This window comes from Nilaparvata lugens, chromosome 7, assembly GCF_014356525.2.
Source record: "Nilaparvata lugens isolate BPH chromosome 7, ASM1435652v1, whole genome shotgun sequence".
Taxonomy (NCBI): domain Eukaryota; kingdom Metazoa; phylum Arthropoda; class Insecta; order Hemiptera; family Delphacidae; genus Nilaparvata; species Nilaparvata lugens.
In genome coordinates, this window is record NC_052510.1 from 52641624 (window position 1) to 52660886 (window position 19263).

General features: G+C 34.2%; 2 protein-coding genes across 9 annotated transcripts in view; one reads left to right on the plus strand and one right to left on the minus strand.

Annotated features, from left to right (window-relative positions):
• The window catches only part of LOC111054042, a 49707-nt gene extending 34625 nt beyond the window's left edge, over nucleotides 1–15082 (plus strand). For 7 of the 8 annotated variants that reach the window (XM_039433112.1, XM_039433111.1, XM_039433114.1 and 4 more), the window contains exons 13-15: nucleotides 7116–7338; nucleotides 8768–8934; nucleotides 12892–14369. In XM_039433112.1, the coding sequence (XP_039289046.1) occupies nucleotides 7116–7338; nucleotides 8768–8934; nucleotides 12892–13019 (518 nt within the window). In that variant the 3' untranslated portion in view covers nucleotides 13020–14369. Of the gene's footprint in view, nucleotides 1–7115; nucleotides 7339–8767; nucleotides 8935–12891 lie in introns of all 8 variants that reach the window. The other variant, XM_039433110.1, reaches the window with a different exon arrangement.
• Nucleotides 13240–19002, minus strand: LOC111063280 (TBC1 domain family member 22B). Its single transcript, XM_039433119.1, has 2 exons — nucleotides 16705–19002; nucleotides 13240–13552 (listed from the first exon to the last, which is right to left on the minus strand). Exon 1 carries the CDS (start codon nucleotides 18164–18166, stop codon nucleotides 16745–16747), a length of 1422 nt encoding a protein of 473 aa, XP_039289053.1. The 5' UTR covers nucleotides 18167–19002; the 3' UTR covers nucleotides 13240–13552; nucleotides 16705–16744.
• Between the last annotated feature and the right edge of the window lie 261 nt (nucleotides 19003–19263).

The window sequence follows — 19263 nt, forward strand, 5'->3', positions numbered from 1 at the left end:
AATAATACAGGGTGATTCTTAATTATGGTAAAATAATTTAATACGTGATAGTAGAGGTAAAAATAAGAAAAGAAGTTCTTATAAACATATATCCATAATCGCTTCATTAGCGAGCTATACACAGTGAAAGATTTCGCCCGGAATTCAGTTTCTCTGGTGAAATACACCGATGCTGAATTTTTAGGGGACTAGTTTTTGAGAAACTTATGCTGGATTCATATGGAAAAATTTCTGAAAAATTGAATAAAACTAGTCTGGAAGCTGTAGTGTGAGTAGTTTTTGAGAAAAAAGTTGAAATATGCAAAAAAATTAAGTAGAGAAACACAGACTTCTACGTTTGATGCCCAATAACTTTCTTTAATGACCAGTATACAAATAATTTTTCGCAATAAAAATTGTAAAAAATTGTAGAGAATTTAATTTTGAAAAGAATTATGTAAGCTGTGTGAACTAAATTTGGATAAAAGTTGAATAAAATCTATTCTTATGTAGTACATTACACCACAAAAATTTGCTGTTTTATGAGGAGAGAACTAATAACACATAGGTTGTAGCTGATTGCAAATAAAATATTCGGTTTTTTATGAAAAGTTCTATTTTTCTATGAAAGTAACATATCTAAATGACATTAAACTTATACCAAAAGACTAAAGATGATGTTCAAAGTGACCTCCGTTGTTCTGAATGCATTCATGTTCAGACGTCTTCTCATCGATTGTCGGACCCGTTCAAATATTCCAGGAGTCTGCTTTATCATTTCTATTCCGTTCAAAAACCTTAATCGGAGTTCTTCAATGGTATCAATCGTAGTATTGTATACTAAGGTTTTCAAGTGTCCCCAAAGATAAAAATCCAAAGGATTTAAGTCTGGTGACCTAGCTGGCCATGGTACTGGCCCACCTCAGCCTATCCGAGGTGTTCACGCATTTCCAAAAGCATTTGGAAAGTTGTGATTCAGGTGTTCACGAACAGCAACACTGAAGTGTGCTGGAGCTCCATCATGCATAAACCAAATGTTTTGGCGCAACTGAAGAGGTACATCTTCAAGTAAGATGAATAGCTCCTCTCTCAAAAAGTTCAAGTAGATTATGCCATTAAGCCTGGGAGGAAGCTCGAACAGAAGTAGATGATCTCCTATGATTCCTGCCCAAATGTTTACTGAAAACTGATGTTGTGGACGATTAGGATTGATGGCATGAGGATTCTCATCCGCCCAAATATGTTGGTTGTGGACGTTAATGATAACTGTTCTTGTAAAGTGTGCCTCGTCGGTAAATAAAACGATTGTTAAAAAGTTTAGGTTAACAAGTTTTTCTAAAAACCATCAGCAAATGCCAGCACGGGGAATACAGTCTCTTGGCAATAGAGTATGAACTTTCTGGAGGTGGTATGGATGTAATTGTTGCTCTTTTAGTATCCTCCAAATAATAGATTGATTGACATTAAACTGCACTGACAATTCTCTCGTGCTCTTCTCTGGATGTTCATACATTTCATTAAGAACTTGTTCTTCTAACTCAACAGTCATAGTAGATCGGGGTCTGCCTGCATAAATGTGCTCTTTGGATATCAAAGAACCTGTTCCAGACAGACGTTAATGAATAGTGGCAAAAAACCTTGAACTTGGACATACTCGGTTAGGAAAGTTCTCTTGATACAAACGTCTTACTTCAGTACTATTACAGTATCCCATTCCATACATTAAATGCATGCCAGCTAATTTGGAGTATGAATAATGTCTAAAATCGCCTGCCATTTTTTAAAAAGTCAACACTCAACACTAAAGCAAAGTGAAATGGTTACAAATAACTGGTTAATAGATTAAACAAAAATACAGCGTGGTTACAGTAGGCCTAACTTAGTTTGTTGTTTTGTTCAACAATGAGCTAAAATATTTCTGAAAATAATTTTCAGCTGATAATTTATCTCAAATATTTTTTTATTTAAAACAAAACAAATCAGCTGTTTTGGAACAGCTGTTATTTAAATCCATGTTTTATTTGCAATCAGCTACAACCTATGAGTTATTAGTTTTCTCCTCATAAAACAGCAAATTTTTGCGGTGTAATGTACTACATAAGAATACATTTTATTCAATTTTTTTTCAAATTTAGTTTACAAAGCATACATGATTCTTTTCAGAATTTAATTCTCTACAATTTTTGTTGCAAAAAATTATTTGTTTACGGTACTGGTTATTAAAGAAAGTTATTGGACATCAATCGTAGAAGTCTGTGTTTATCTACTTGAATATTTTGCATATTTCAACTTTTTTCTCAAAAACTACTCACACTACAGCTTACTACTCACTACTCACACCGTCAGTCGACCGATGGAACGGATGCGCACGAGCTCGACCGATGGTCTTCGTACGCTTTATAAAACGCATGGTCCTGATCGTGCGCATGCGTGCCGTCAGTCCTGCTCTGTACGGATACATAGAATATCTAAGGAAAAGACAAGCGCGACTGACGTACGCACTGACAATCGGTCGAGCTCTGTAACTGGCCTTTGGCGTTTTGTAACAAATGCGTATACTAAATGCTTGCTCTGTACGGATACATAGAATATCTATGGAAAAGACAAGCGCGACTGACGTACGCACTGACAGTCGGTCGAGCTCTGTAACCGGCCTTTGGCGTTTTGTAACAAATGCGTATACTAAATGCTTCAGTCACAACATCGTTGTTTGTGCTCTCCGACTCAGCTACGATACCAAACCTGGAGGCCCAAATATACTATCAGTTCAAAGTGTAATTTAATCGACTTTCTCGATGTATTGGAAAAAAATTCTGTGAAAAATACCAGTTGTGTCCGTTCTATACATTTTATTCCGTATAATTACAGTAGAACCTCTAATTCGTAGTTGTCATAATACGAATTATGGAGGGTACAAATTACAGAGGCTATTGAGGATGAGAGGGAAAGGAGGTGGAGGAGGAGGACGAGAAGGAGGAGGAGGTTAATCCCATGGAGGTTGAAGAAGAAAACATAAACTATAGAATGTTGAATATTCACTGAGCAAAGAGCAATCATGGATGATATATTATGAATAAAAATTATTTTTAAGACCATCAAAATATAAAACGGTGATAGATTCAAACATGGATAGATTGAAATAGATAATGTGAGTAGATGGATATACTGTAGATAAATTTAACTCATATAACTTTAACTGTCTTATTCAACACGAAAATAAGTTTTAAATTGAGATTTTCATTACATATTGACAAAATTGTAAATGTAAAATGTTTAGAATTAATCAACTTACTTTTCAAGATTATCATTCAATATCGGGGGACCGAGCTTTGCTCTGGAATGTAAAAGCATAGAAAATTTGTAACGAAAGATTGAATTCATAGTTTATATTTTTTTATTAATTTTCTCAGTCGTACAATTATTTTTACAGTTATATGAGGAGGCACAACAGGCTTATGCCCAAAACTGTCCCTTTTCAAATTTATACTACAGTCGAAATCAAAATCTAGGTTAAGCTACTATAACTCATCAAAGTAACAATTCATTCACACTTAAAAAACAAACACATCATCAATTACCAATAGATATACTATAAATTCGATTTAGAATGATATACTATGTTTGCTACAATATTTGTTAATATACTATGTACTATTCTACACTAACAGCATCTAGTTACTATTTTGGACTTTCTGAAGTAAACATGTTTTCTAAAAAAAAGAAATAAACGAAAATAAGTTTTTCTTGCTGAATTTTTCTTCTCGTGAGATCAGCTGAATGATCCCACACATGCACTCGTTCACTCACTTCCATTACGGTGTCGAGAGACGAAAAAAATCCCAGCTGTTTTTCCAAGAACGTATTTATCCTTTTAATGTCCTTCAGCGAGTTATCCCAGGGTTGAAACCTAGTGCAATCGAATTTTCATATCATAAACCTACTTTGTTCCAAATTTCGTTAGAATCGTTAGAGCTGTTTTCGAGATCCGGTCACATACATATATATATTTATATATAAAATAATTTTTAATAATACTGGACTGACACAGTAATGAAAGTCATGAAAATTTCAACTGCACATGTCCAGAAATAGAAAAAGTAAAATCAATAAAATACCTTGGTGTTATGTTAGACGATCATTTAAAATGGACTGCACATACACTATATCTCTGTAATAAATTGAAGTATCTGATTCACACTTTTTATAGAATAAACCAGTAAGAGAACCGTGCCATTATTAGAAATATCTATTTAGCATATGCACATGTCCTTTTCACCTACTGTTTGGAGGTGTGGGGTGGTATGATACTCATTTGAAGAAAGTTTTCACTCTACAGAAATTTTTGATCCGAGCAGCTTTGGGTAAACCTCGGATTTATCCCAGTAGATCCATTTTTCAAGAAATGAACGTCCTAACGATCAGACAACAATATATTAAAAACTTGATCCTATCTATTAATAAAGCCAAACACTCACCACAACCCCGTGCACTCAGCTGCAATACTCGACCACTAATTACAAATCAATTTATAATACGATTTTCCAGGCTCTCAGTAAGCAGAAGGCAATTTGATCACAACTGCAATATTCTCATAAATAAAATTCCTAGAAATTCGTTAACACATGACTGGGTTAAATCCAACATTTTTCAAAATATTGTTTTAATTATTTGTGATTAAGTAATGTACACAAAAAATAGTTAACAATTCAAATGAAATTGTTCATAGAAAACTAATATAATAAAGATGAAATCCGTAATTTTTAAATTTCTCATCTGTGGTCCAGGGTTTTGAAAAATATGAAAGCTCCATATTAAATGTTGCATAATGTGAGAACATCATTATTTATTTTTCTGAATATATTACTGTATTATTATTATTTATTATTTTTTTATCTCAACTCATTGCTAGCGAACAGACTAATTGTCTATGCTAACAATGCCATTAAAAATATATATTGAAAATTAAATAAATTAATATTTATGTATTTTAGTTAAGTGCAGTAGCTTATACTTATTTATTTTCTGTAAAGTTTTTTGTATTTTGTTTTTTTGGCAAATAAATATTCATTCATTTATTCATATATAAACATCTAAACATATAAACAGAAATTGCTCGTTTAATAGTATAGGATTTCTAAAATAATTTTTAATAATACTGGACTGACACAGTAATGAAAGTCATGAAAATTTCAACTGCACATGTCCAGAAATAGAAAAAGTAAAATCAATAAAATACCTTGGTGTTATGTTAGACGATCATTTAAAATGGACTGCACATACACTATATCTCTGTAATAAATTGAAGTATCTGATTCACACTTTTTATAGAATAAACCAGTAAGAGAACCGTGCCATTATTAGAAATATCTATTTAGCATATGCACATGTCCTTTTCACCTACTGTTTGGAGGTGTGGGGTGGTATGATACTCATTTGAAGAAAGTTTTCACTCTACAGAAATTTTTGATCCGAGCAGCTTTGGGTAAACCTCGGATTTATCCTAGTAGATCCATTTTTCAAGAAATGAACGTCCTAACGATCAGACAACAATATATTAAAAACTTGATCCTATCTATTAATAAAGCCAAACACTCACCACAACCCCGTGCACTCAGCTGCAATACTCGACCACTAATTACAAATCAATTTATAATACGATTTTCCAGGCTCTCAGTAAGCAGAAGGCAATTTGATCACAACTGCAATATTCTCATAAATAAAATTCCTAGAAATTCGTTAACACATGACTGGGTTAAATCTAACATATTTCAAAATATTGTTTTAATTTTGTGATTAAGTAATGTACACAAAAAATGTTAACAATTCAAATGAAATTGTTCATAGAAAACTAATATAATAAAGATGAAATCCGTAATTTTTAAATTTCTCATCTGTGGTCCAGGGTTTTGAAAAATATGAAAGCTCCATATTAAATGTTGCATAATGTGAGAACATCATTATTTATTTTTCTGAATATATTACTGTATTATTATTATTTATTATTTTTTTATCTCAACTCATTGCTAGCGAACAGACTAATTGTCTATGCTTGCAATGCCATTACAAATATATAATTAAAAATTAAATAAATTAACATTTATGTATTTTAGTTAAGTGCAGTAGCATATACTTATTTATTTTTTGTAAAGTTTTTTGTATTTTGTTTTTTGGCAAATAAATTATTCATTCATAAACATCTAAACATATAAACAGAAATTGCTCGTTTAATAGTATAGGATTTCTAAAATAATTTTTAATAATACTGGACTGACAACTTTGTCAATAGACAATGATTTCGTCTGGAGTTGATGTGAGATTTCAGGTTGATGTCTGGAGAATTAGATGGCGTTAGCATAGGACCCGGTAATTATTCTTCCCTTTCATGATGTATAAAAAACAGAAGTCATGAATTATAGAAAGTTCTCGCAGTCAAAACCACAAATTATAGGGGTCAAAGATAAGCCAGCGCTCGATTTTATTACAAAACGAATTATCGAGGGGACCGAAATACATTGTTTTACTGCGAATTGTAAAGGTTTTTCAAGGGACCGAGCTTCCACTACGAATTACAGAGGTCCAAATTATCGAGGTTCTAAAGATAAGCCGCGCTCGATTTTATTACGAAATGAATTATCGAGGGGACCGAAATACATTGCTTTACTCTGAATTATAAAGGTTTTTCAAGTGACCGAGCTTCCACTACGAATTACAGAGGTCCAAATTATCGAGGTTCTAAAGATAAGCCAGCGCTCGATTTTATTACGAAACGAATTATCGAGGGGACCGAAATACATTGTTTTACTGCGAATTATAAAGGTTTTTCAAGTTACCGAGCTACGAATTACAGAGGTACAAATTATCGAGGTTCTAAAGATAAGCCAGCGCTCGATTTTATTACGAAATGAATTATCGAGGGGGCCGAAATACATTGCTTTACTGCGAATTATAAAGGTTTTTCAAGGGACCGAGCTTCCACTACGAATTACAGAGGTCCAAATTATCGAGGTTCTAAAGATAAGCCAGCGCTCGATTTTATTACGAAATGAATTATCGAGGGGACCGAAATACATTGTTTTACTGCGGTTTATACAAGGGACCGAATTATCGAGGTTCTATTGTAGCTATTTGTGTTGCAGCAAGAATCAATCCGATGACTTGCGAGTTCATGCAGTTGCAAACGGTGTGTGAGGCTGACATGGGTGTGGAAATGCGGACTCACACTGATGGCGTCCAACACATTGCCGACAAGCTGTACAGTGTCATCAGTCATCTCGTGCAGCAGCCGCCTGCTAACTACATTTTGGCACGCCACGCGCAGAGTGGTCCTTTCTGCAAATTGTACGCCGAATGTCACGAGAAGTAAGTACTCGAATACAAGTGCTATTGGTCTTTCATCATTTCAATGCAGCTATTTCACCTTATAAAAGTATACTTATCACTTGAACACTAACAAAATGTCCTTATATACGTTCAATTTCATCCACTTTTCTTTATTATGAACTAGCTGGTAACCCGTGCTCCGCAAGGGTCTGTTCAAGGCACAAATAGATTGAATTTAAACAAACTGAAAACTTGACTTACTGAAATCTTGAACTGAAAATAGGCCTATAACCATCATCGGTAAATTAAGAATCTAGATGCGAAATTTCAAGTTAATCAGTTCAGTAGCTTAGACGTGATGATTGGTCATTCGTGTATTTCCCATCCTTTAGATGTATAAGTCAATTATTCTCTTTATTATATTATAGATTATACTTTACTACAATAATTATTATTGAAACGAAATAAATATCCTCAAATAGGTTATCCTTTTCATATGTTATTAATACACAGCATGTTTCAACTAATTATACAAACTACATTGAATTATAATTATTTGTTTATTTTATTGGCACTCGAAAATGGGTATACTGTAATTTGTAAAAATGTTCCTTCTCTGTAAAAAGTACCCTTTTTATATATTATTAATACACAACATGTTTCGACTTCGACTAATTATACCCATTTTCGAGTACAAAATCAAAAATCAAATCAAATCAAATTTTATTTCACCACAACAAAAATAATAATCCTCAATACAAAGTTGAAAAGAAAAATAAAAAAAATAGTTAATAAAAGTTATAAATAAAATAAACAACATATTATAATTCAATGTTGTGTATAAACTTAAGATCGATTTAAATAAGTTCAAATCCAGTTTGAAAAAAATATTTTTAATGACACACATGATGTTGTTACAAGGAGAGCTGAGTTTTCGGACTGACTGTCCGGCCGCTCCATGCAGATCATTACGACAATAAACAATGCTATTCTAAAAGTGATTACTAATGAATAATTACATAACTTTAGTTGAAACATGTTATGAATAATAAATATAAAAGGGTACTTGAAGACTTTTATTATATTTCATTCCATTATTTGGTGTTAGACAGTCACCCTTTCAATGGAAAGCCATAACTTTTCTATTCTTAGCTATTAGATATCACATCATATCGATCATTTATCAACGAAGAAGCTGGAAATGAGAATTATTTATAAATAAACTATACATTAATTCATTATTGTTGGGTATTTGAAAGTGATATTTGTAATGATACTATAGAATTGACTCTTAAATTATTGTCAGTAAAAATTTTATTCTAGATCCGTTGACTTTTAAATTTCATTTTTTTAGAATCCATGTCCATGCAAAATGTTTAGTTTTACTATGCGCTTTGAAAGTTGATTTAAATACACTTGAGAAAATGAACTTTCTTTTATTGATGATTACTTTGTTCTGTGATTTTAGTGAATCAAAAAGCTGCTTTGAACTGCGGAAGAATTATCCGGAGCATCCACGTGAGGCCCCGCCACCTGCTTTCAGTGCGCCTTTCTTACGTATGGATCCCAACTTCAAACCTATCAATTGCACCTACAAAGGAGTCCTACCTCTTACCTTTCCTCCTAGAAAGAATCGTGAGTACTTTCATCAAATTATCACAAATTAAATATACAATATAGTTTAATTGAATGCCTCCTGCACTGAAACCAACTCATACAGTAGATTTTTACTTTCCTTGCCCTATTACCATAGGTAAGGAAAGATGAGGATGAGGAAGCACATAGAGAAATGATGAGGCGGGCTGATAGGATGAGGAGGGATGATGATTATTTTAGAAGATCCGAGAAAGCAAGACGATCGCACATTGAGAGGATGCCGTATGACGAGGAGAGTCCCAGATTCCAAAGACGGCGGGAAGAGTACTCAAGCTACAGGGACAGACCCTATAGGTTTGATGGTGAGGATCTGAGTAAACCTCTCTACCATGAGGGAGATCGATGGGGGAAGGTTATAGGGGATACCCAGCGAATGACACCCCCAAGGAAAGTAAGGAAAGTATTGCTTTCCGAAAAAAATTAAGGTACCCCAATTTCTAAATTTCTATACGTTTCAAGGTCCCCTGAGTCCAAAAAAGTGGTTTTTGGGTATTGGTCTGTATGTATGTGTGTGTGTGTGTGTGTGTGTGTGTGTGTGTATATATGAGTGTATGTGCGTCTGTGTACACGATATCTCATCTCCCAATTAACGGAATGACTTGAAATTTGGAACATAAGGTTCTTACAATATAAGGATCCGACACGAACAATTTCGATCAAATGCGATTCAAGATGGCGGCTAAAATGGCGAAAATGTTGTCAAAAACAGGGGTTTTCGCGTTTTTCTCGAAAACGGCTCCAACGATTTTGATGTAAGTTATACCTGAAATAGTAATCGATAAGCTCTATCAACTGACACAAGTCCGATATCTGTAAAAATTTCAGGAGCTCCGCCCCATCTATGCAAAGTTTGATTTTAGATACTCAATTATCAGGCTTCAGATACAATTTAAACAAAAAAATTCGAGTAGAAAAGATTCAGCATGAGAATCTCTACAACTAATGTTCAGTAACATTTTCACCTAAAATCAAATATAAGCTCGAAATTCGAGAAAATGTGATTAACAAATTGCAAACTGTTGATTCTATTAAATCATTCACTATGATGAGATAGCACACCTCGTGTGTCTTCAGCGTTATTGCCCTGTCACCAGCTGGCTCAAATCTTTGAATAGTAGACTTGAGATTCGCGGGAACACTAGCGTCAGGTGATCAATTTTCTTAACGGCAAGGAAAGTTGTGTGAGTGCGCCACACCAGATTTTTTTCTTTTGATGTTCAACTTGATTTTTTTTAATTTCTTGTTTGTGTAATTTTCCTTTTCTATTTGTATATAAAATATTGTTAATGCCCAATACAAGAATACCTTTAGAACATTCAATGTTAAAATTTTATTGATTTATTCATGTAATATTGAATTTTCTTTTTTCAATAAAGTTTCGGTTATCTGACCTAAACCGGCCGCGAGAAGGTCTGATGGTACGGAAAATGCTAGACCCCGAAATTAGTCATGGTCTCTGGTCTCCCCCTAAAGTCGACTGAACACGGAAACTTTAAAACTCACCACCAGTCTACTTCGTGCCTCTAAAGGTGCAATTCCCTAGCGTCAACGCGGCTAGAGCAGATCATCTATAAATTTTTGTGTTTTTATAGAATTATTTTGTAGTTTGTTTCATGTTTTTACGGAAGTTTTATTATCAATCTATCTAAATTTTGTTCCTTTTATTCTGATTTGTTTATTCAGATTGATGATTTTGTGTATAAATTGAAATGGTCATAACCTACTTAATATTTGGACAGTTTAAGACAAAATTAGGAAATTGACGAAGTTTTGGGCAATAACCTGTTTTTTCTTATCCGACTATTGTTTTGTTTGCTCTAATAAATAAATTCATTGGATTGATGACTCATTGGATATTTCTTTTGTATGACGTTATGACGGCAGATGAATTAGAAGTTTTGGCTACTATATTGCTTTTACGATTCATATCTAATAAATCATCGAATCTATAAATATATAGGTGATGTGCTCTATCTGCGGCGGCTCTAACTACGCGTCTCGAGTCTTGCTAAGGACATGTACCTTTAGACCGATGTTTGTTGATTCTATCCAAACTTTTCTCGAACAGTAAGCAAGAAGAGAGTGAATGAATATCTGCCAGTTGAAAAGTTGTTCCCACTTATACCTTTTTACTTTGAGATTACAGAGGCCAGGGACCACAAGTTATCTTGCGACCTCTGCAATGTTGCAAATAAAAATGAATTAGGACTATTAAAAAGATGGAAAGTCAATGGACTCTTATTATGGACTTCATAGTTAGGATAGTAAAAAAGATATTACCTTTACTTTTAGTTAGGATAATGGCATTCCTGAACAATTTGATACCATTTCACCGTCAAGTTATTTATTGAAGATTATCTTGGGTTCAAGTTTTGTGTGATAGTAGAGGTGTTATTGTGGTAGTTATTCATATTGATTGAAAATACTTGCTGTGAGTCATCACAACCACAAATTGATAAGAATAACGAGATATAGTACTCTGAAACACCACCAGTTTATCAGATATTGACGATGGTGCTACAATCGAAACCGGTATTCTTCCATGTAGTTTTCCATCACGAACTGCTTATTATTAAATCTCTTTACTATTAGAAAAAACGACTAGCAGTCAGATATTTTACAATAAATGAACCTGCCGAAAGATCTCGTTGTCACAGTGAGTGATTAATTCATTTATTGTAAAATATCTGACTGCTAGTCGTTTTTTCTAATAGCAAAAAGAAACCGGCATCTCGTAGTTTGAATAAATGTTAGGTTGTGATTGCTTCAATATAAGTAGTACCAGCTTATGAATTTCAACCATTTTTCTCTGTCAAGAAATCAGCTCATGAGGAGGCCTTGTTCCAAAAGAAACTGCTTACTACAAAATATCCATACAACAATGATAATTGTTTCATAAAAATGTAATAGTCGGTCTATTCAGGAATAAGAGTATTCGTGAGGTCCTGCATTATAAATAATGTCCTAAAGCCTAGTCTATACGATGCCAATTGGCGAGACAGTTGTCTTTGGACAATTGTCATCACGTAGTTGCGGATTGTCGGAGGCCAGGCCAGTTAAACGAGAAGATGTTTATACGCGGCCAACTATTGACACGTCAGTTGACAGCTAAACATGTACGAGTTCTCGTCATCTGTTGTGACTAAACAGCTGAACTGGCAAAACCAAGACAGCGCTACTGGCCTACACCGTCCACATGGCGCGAATTGTTGCGACAACTGAGATTCCGAGTGGTGGGGGGCTCGCTGGGCCCAATTGACTGTCCATAGTCTACTCCCGGACAGTTGGCAAGACAATTGGCCTGAAGTGTTTATACGAAGACAATAATTTCATGCTAGTCAGTTGCCTTATGATAATTGTCTCGCTAATTGGCATCGTATAAACTAGGCTTAAATTTCAAGTAATGTGCACCTGTTTTTATATAGATATACCCGAAACGTCATACGCCATAGAGATTTTTCACTTTGATTTTATTAACAATATATTTTGCATAATTTGTTTAATTTGGCTTCCGGAGATGTTTAAGCTGTCAAATTCATATATTATTTTATATAAGAGTAGGCCTCACGATTGACGGATGGATGATGCCTTGTAGTTACATAAAATCTCAAGTGTATACAATCAAGATTAGAAACAAGTACAATTTAAGGATGTTCATCTCAACAGCGTGACATTCAATTTCACCTGGATCAGAGGCCAACTAGTTTTTATATTTATGGACTTGAAATTGAAAGGAAGCCCTATTAAACAGATTCATGCATATAAATTGTTGGATAGTTGAAGAACGAGTGATACCCTTATTGTACTGACTTCTCGGAGATTCTGAAGATTAGTACTATTGTCATGCTATTATTCTGTTGGAAATAATGATAATATTCCTATCTTAATTGAAATTGTGATACAATAATAATAGTTTATTCTGTTTTCTGTTGACAGCAAAACCCGTGAAATTGAAACCAACGTTCGTTCCAAAAAAGAAGAATAGGAATAGGAAGAGGAGGAACAAGAAGAAGAAGGAAACGGGTGAACACGAACAGGCTTGTGAAACGCATACAGCAGAATAGTGAGCAGCACCGCCATAAAACAATGCCACGTCAGCAAATTGCTATGTACAAGTGAATTACTTCACATTGGCTGTAAAAACATCTGACCCTAATCTTAGTTTCCTGATCTGACTCTCACTGTTCGAAATAATCAATTTTAACCGATTATCTTGAATTAGCAACCAAACATCAGGTTACCCCTATATCATAGAGGTTCAAATAGTAAAAACAAAGCACAGTATTAAACTTGATTTCATTTTTACTGATATAACATCATTTATGTTCTTTTTAAACAATAAATATATGTTCTAATATATTTATTTTAAAGATGATTGTGATGATGAAAAGTATATTTTTTTGCTATTATCGAAATAACAAGTACATGAAAATTTCTTAAACATTAAGTTTCAATAATACAGTACAATGTATATTTGAAAAATTTGACACTTTCCCGAATATCCAGGGTTTAATATTATTTTGTAAGAGTCTTTCTTTCCGCTGCTTTATTATCAGACTTCGTTTGGAATTTCTCAGCGAATGATAATATAGGAAGCCTGAAATTAAAACAGAAAGAATTTATTTTTCATTGTTTTAGTTACATCTACTCTAGTCAACTACATTCCATCGTTAAGTATACTGCATACCAAAGACGTGCATTACAAGATGCAAGTAAAAATTACAATAATTGAAAAATACCTCACGGAACAGTGTTAAGAGGAATCAGAAGGCATTTTGAATGGAAATAGCAAGTAATAAGTATTTCATCATTTCAAAGTCTTAAAATCCAAACTTGCTTAGCTTGCTTAGAGTTGTCAACTAGATTTTCAATAAATTGCGGCAATGTGTTGCCATTTTCTTAAAAATCACAGCAACATGTCGTCAAATTGTGGAAAACAAAATTGTTGTTTCCCACTCAATGTGGCAAACACTGAGACAGTTGCCAACAAAATGTTCCACGCCGACTTCGCTCTCTAAGCCAAAAATTGACAACTTTTCCCTCTTCATTTGAGAATAGTAACTTGTTTTTCTATAAAAAAATGTGCAACATTTTTGTATAAAATAATTTTGATGACAACTTTGGTGTAAAAGCAGCTCAACGTTTGTCAATAACGTTAGTCTTTACTATTGTTTTACAGTACAGATCCGTAGGCCAGGTTGAACAAAAGCCTGTTAAATTTCAATCATGATTAAATATCACGAGAGCCAATCAGAGATGATTGGTTCTCATGGCATTTAAGCGCGGTTAAAATTCAACAGGCTTGTGCAACTGGGCCTATTGTTATAAAACACGGTAGTGAAGTCAATTTTCTCTCACTTCAATATCCAATAAGTTTTAAAATCTCATACATTAAAATACTTCATGAAATATGATAGTGAAGTCATCATTTCCTATCTTTATAATCAATTATCAAAAATAATTCTTTTTGAAGTGAAATATTATTTCAAGGATAGTGAAATATTATTTTAAAAGCTATTTAAGTCATAATTTCCTATCGTTATAATCAATTATCAAAAATAATTCTTTTTGAAGTGAAATGTTATTTCAAGGATAGTGAAATGTTATTTTAAAAGCTAGTGCAGTCATTATTTCCTATCTTTATAATCAATATTATCAAAAATTAATCTTTTTGAATTAAGTGAAGTATTATTTCAAGGGTTTTCATTTTACTATATTTTTTACCAAATAGAAAGGATGCTTCAGTATTTATTCCTTTATACTTATTCTATGGTTACTTATTAGGTGCATTATAAGTGAATAAAATATTTTTTTTTGAAAAATCCTAAATATTAAGGATTATAAAATTGGCATGAATTTTTTAAATAGAATCCTCACTCCACGATTTGGATTTTTGTGCATTGTATTGATTCAAAACTGATTTTATTCATAAATGATTATGCAATAAAGAAACATCAATATTTTTTGTGAAGCGTTTCCAGATAGGCCTACATCTTTGAATTAAAATTAGTCAAGATCGAAATTTAATTTACTGCTTTCAAATAATGTTTGGTTTTATTTACATAATAACGTTTAAGTTAATTTACATAATAAAATGATGTACCTAAATAAAACGTTTTTTATTACAGCTCTTTCTTTTATTTTAATTCTTTAAATAAGAATCACCCTTTGATTACACTCTACACCTATTTTTTTTTTTTTGCTGCGGGTGATGCCCACATTACTATATAAGCTTTTAGACTTGTGCGAGTGCGTGGGTAATGAGATGATGAGAGATGAGTGGTCAATAACAAGAAGATTAAATTTGAAAGTTGGTGAAAATCAATATTAATTTTCCCTAACTTTTAAATTGACTTATTAATTTTACAAGATACTCAATCTACAATTGGATTTTCTCATTGTATTTCATTTTATTACGAGGAATTCAAATGTATTGTAAATTGTTTTATGCTTTCTCAATTGTCTTTTTTCTTTTGAGCTTCAAATTTCTGCTCAATTACTTCAACTAATGTCAAATAATAGCCTTCTTAATTCTCTTTAAAGTGTTTCTTGATTATTATTTTTTATAATTGTACCGCAATCGCCGCAGCTAATCTTTTTAATTTATTTTATTGTGCAACCCATACTATAATATAAAATGCGCATTTGGAAGAATTTCAAACTGGCAGCGTCTATATAATACAATTGCTGTAAGTATAATTCTGATATTTTTATTTTATTAATTGTTGTATTTTTTAAAAGGCTGAATAAAGTTCCATTTTCATTTTTAAATTCCATAATATCCATGTTCAATAATATTTCAATATACAGACTATAGAATAACACTGAATCCTCGATAAAATGTGTTAGAAAAAATCATCCATTCCTGGGTAAGTCCATTAGTATCCGCTATTCATAAATGGTATTTGTTTATTTAGGCAGTACCATTACTATCGTTTTGTGTTGTTAACGCATGCTTTGTAACTGTCAATGTTTTCATTCAACTGTAACATTTTATGAAATGCTCTATCAACCTAACGAAGCCCATGCAACTACTAGTTTGGTATGATAGATATTGGTTTTCATACTTGTAGTTCAGTGAACAGTAGACCTCGTATAGACTTCTCTAATATTGCCCATCATAGTAAATTCTGTCCTGTAGGCTCAACTCACACTTACGCGACTCAGGTCGAGAAGAGACTTGACTCTAGTCGAGACCATGTGTTTCCAAATGGTGACACTCAGACCTGTCGACTCTAGTCTCCGCGACTGTCACCATTTGAAAACACATGCTCTCGACTAGAGTCGAGTCTCTTCTCGACCTGAGTCGCGTAAGTATGAGATGAGCCTATGGGACAGAATTTACTATGATGGGCTGTCTGTGGTTTATAACTGCGCGAGGTCTACTGTTCACAGAACTGCTAGTATGAAAACCAATATATATGTATCTCACACTTACGCGACTCAGGTCGAGAAGAGACTCGACTCTAGTCGAGAGCATGTGTTTCCAAATGGTGACACTCAGACCAGTCGACTCTAGTCTCCGCGACTGTCACCATTTGAAAACACATGCTCTCGACTAGAGTCGAGTTTCTTCTCGACCTGAGTCGCGTAAGTGTGAGTTGAGCCGTAGTGTCGTGTCGGCGAGATATCAGTGTGAAAACGACCAATGACTGATTGGGTTGGCTTATCGATTTATTATGACATACTTTTACATTAATTCTGTCAGAAATGTAGGATTATGTAAGAACCAATAATAAGAAAAGTTACCTGTTCAGGGCACTTGCTGATCAGTTTCAACAGTTGGTCGTCAACTAATTTCGCCGGTTTGCAAATGGTTGGGCGCATCGGCAAATGTGAATTTGAGCCGGTACGCCTCAGCGACCAGCATGCCAATGTCGCTGTCAGTCCAGTGCTGGGTCGGCAGGTTTTGTAGAAGTAGCATCAGGCCCTGGAAGTCTTTTTCATTTAAAAGCTGCTGGCGCCAGTTCAGGAGGAACGCGGCGCACACGTATTTATGCAGCGAAGCGTACGAATCGGCTTCAGCTAAATACGTGTCCCATAGACGTATCGAACACCTCAATGGTAATTCACGGGTTAGTAGGTTGTTCATCCAACGAAACGAGAACTGCAGATAGTCGATATCATGCTTTTGTAGGTGTTTATGTAGTGATCCATCGATCCTCTGTATGAGATCTTTCAGTTGATTCACTTTCTGTTGGATCCCCAACTGAGCAAAGATATAATTATCTTGAATGCCGTCTAGAAACTTGGAAAGGCACCAAAATGTATCAGCCTCAATACTTTTGACTTTCTCCTCCACAAGAGAACTTATTTCTATACTATCCATGTTGTCACCAGGCGATAAAACTTCTTGTAGGAAAACAATGAAAAAAGGAGTGACAAGATCGTTGATGCCCTGTACATAACCAGAGGCTGGATGTCTGATTGCCCAGATGAAAAGTATTCGTTCAAACATTTCTTGGACAGCTTTCTGTTGAAACAACGCAATGAGCGGACTCATGCGTGGTATATCGATGTGTATCTGTCGGTAGGTGTCTTGGTGTGTTTCGTCGCGTTCCTTTATGTCGTAATACTGGTTAACAAGATTCCAGTAATCTAGTCGTTTTCGTTCCAAAGCTTGTAGTCGTCTTTCTAGACTGGCGGGTAGGTAGCCTGCCAATAACCTCCATGTATTGGGTCGTATTTCAACAGGAACTCCAGACCAACTTAGCTGCCTTAGTTCATCGAGGTTCAGTAATGGTGAATCAATGAGGGTTTGAAATTTAGCAACCTTGCCCTGGTTACTCTCACTAGTAGATACTGTTCTTGTAGAGGACGGCTGAATAGGAGGCAGAAGAACAGGTTTAACATGAATTTGAGGCTGTCCGCGTGCACTTTTTGAATTAGTAGCGGAAGCACCAGCTTTTTCACCCGGTTTAGCACCACCTTGATTACGATGACTGTTCAAAACACTCAATGCCGCCGATTTGGCAACTTGTTTCGAAATTTTAACATCAGCAACACCAAATTCATCGTCATCTTCTATTTCCCACGCATCGCGAACACTCTCTTGAAAGTCCTTAAATGAAGACGCCGGAGCAGAATTGTGATGAGCTACATTTTTTACTTCTTTCTGAGGACTTGGACGTCCGGGTACTGCTTTGGTATGTTTCTTCCAAAACGTTCCTCCCTTCAAATCAGATTGGTCAACGTTATCATTTTCGTTCATATTGAATGAGTGTCATTAGTGATATGAAAAGTTCAGTTATGTAAATTTAGGCAAATCTTAAATATAAAAATGGTTATTATTGGTCAATTGATATGAATAGCAAAATACTAGAATCTGCTTCAAAAATCTTCAACAACTTGGCATTCTAACCCACCGTTCTTCAGCTTTTTATCAACTTTTAATTTGATAACTTTTCCTCTAGCTCCTTTACGTTTCTTACTCCAAGATATGGTATCAGAACCTGACAACACCCACTCTGGAGAAACGGCAACAGAATTACACTTCTTTTTAGAATCCTCAGCTTTACTTTCGGCTAATATAGGTTTTTTGTACTTTACAACAAAGAACTGTCTTGTTCTAAATCAATATAATCAACAGAATTAGAAAATAAAAGAACACCACCTGAGAATCCAGCAGTTTTGTCGATTTTGGAATCAGTCTTTTTAACACATTTCTCTGAAACTTTTTTCTCCAAATAATCCGATAATTGTTTCGATAAGAAGGTCTTCACTCCTTCACTTATTCCGGTGTTTGTAAATTGATCATCACCTTTTAGTTCTTCTCGAATTGAATGTTGATTCAATTTACACTCCCCGTTAGCACTTGACACGTCATTTACAAATAATGAGTCCTTTAGAAGACTTTTATCTACTGAAGCTAATAATTTAGGATCATATTCCTCGTCAGATGAAGAATCAGAATTCATAACCAATGTAATTAATGAAAGACAATAACATTTAGATCTTTTGTACTTTTTATACAAACATAACCTTCAACCTAATAGCATAAAATTCTTTGGCGTCAACGTAATCTCAGCTGCTCAGCTGATGAGTTGAGACTTTTGTTTTGGTGCTGTTCTCTGGTGAGTAAAAAGTTAAATACTCAGCATAACCATACCATAACCTAAATTTAAATATTTTTTGTTTAGCTCGTTAGCCGAATATATTTTTATGGAGTTAAGTTTAAACTATAAGAGCGAAATAAACGCTTTCCATGAGAGTCCACGCATTTTTTGACGACGCTCAAAATAATCTCAGCGCGTAAGACGCACATATAGTTGAAGCCCAATGCAAGATCAGACCTCAAGATTGATGGCT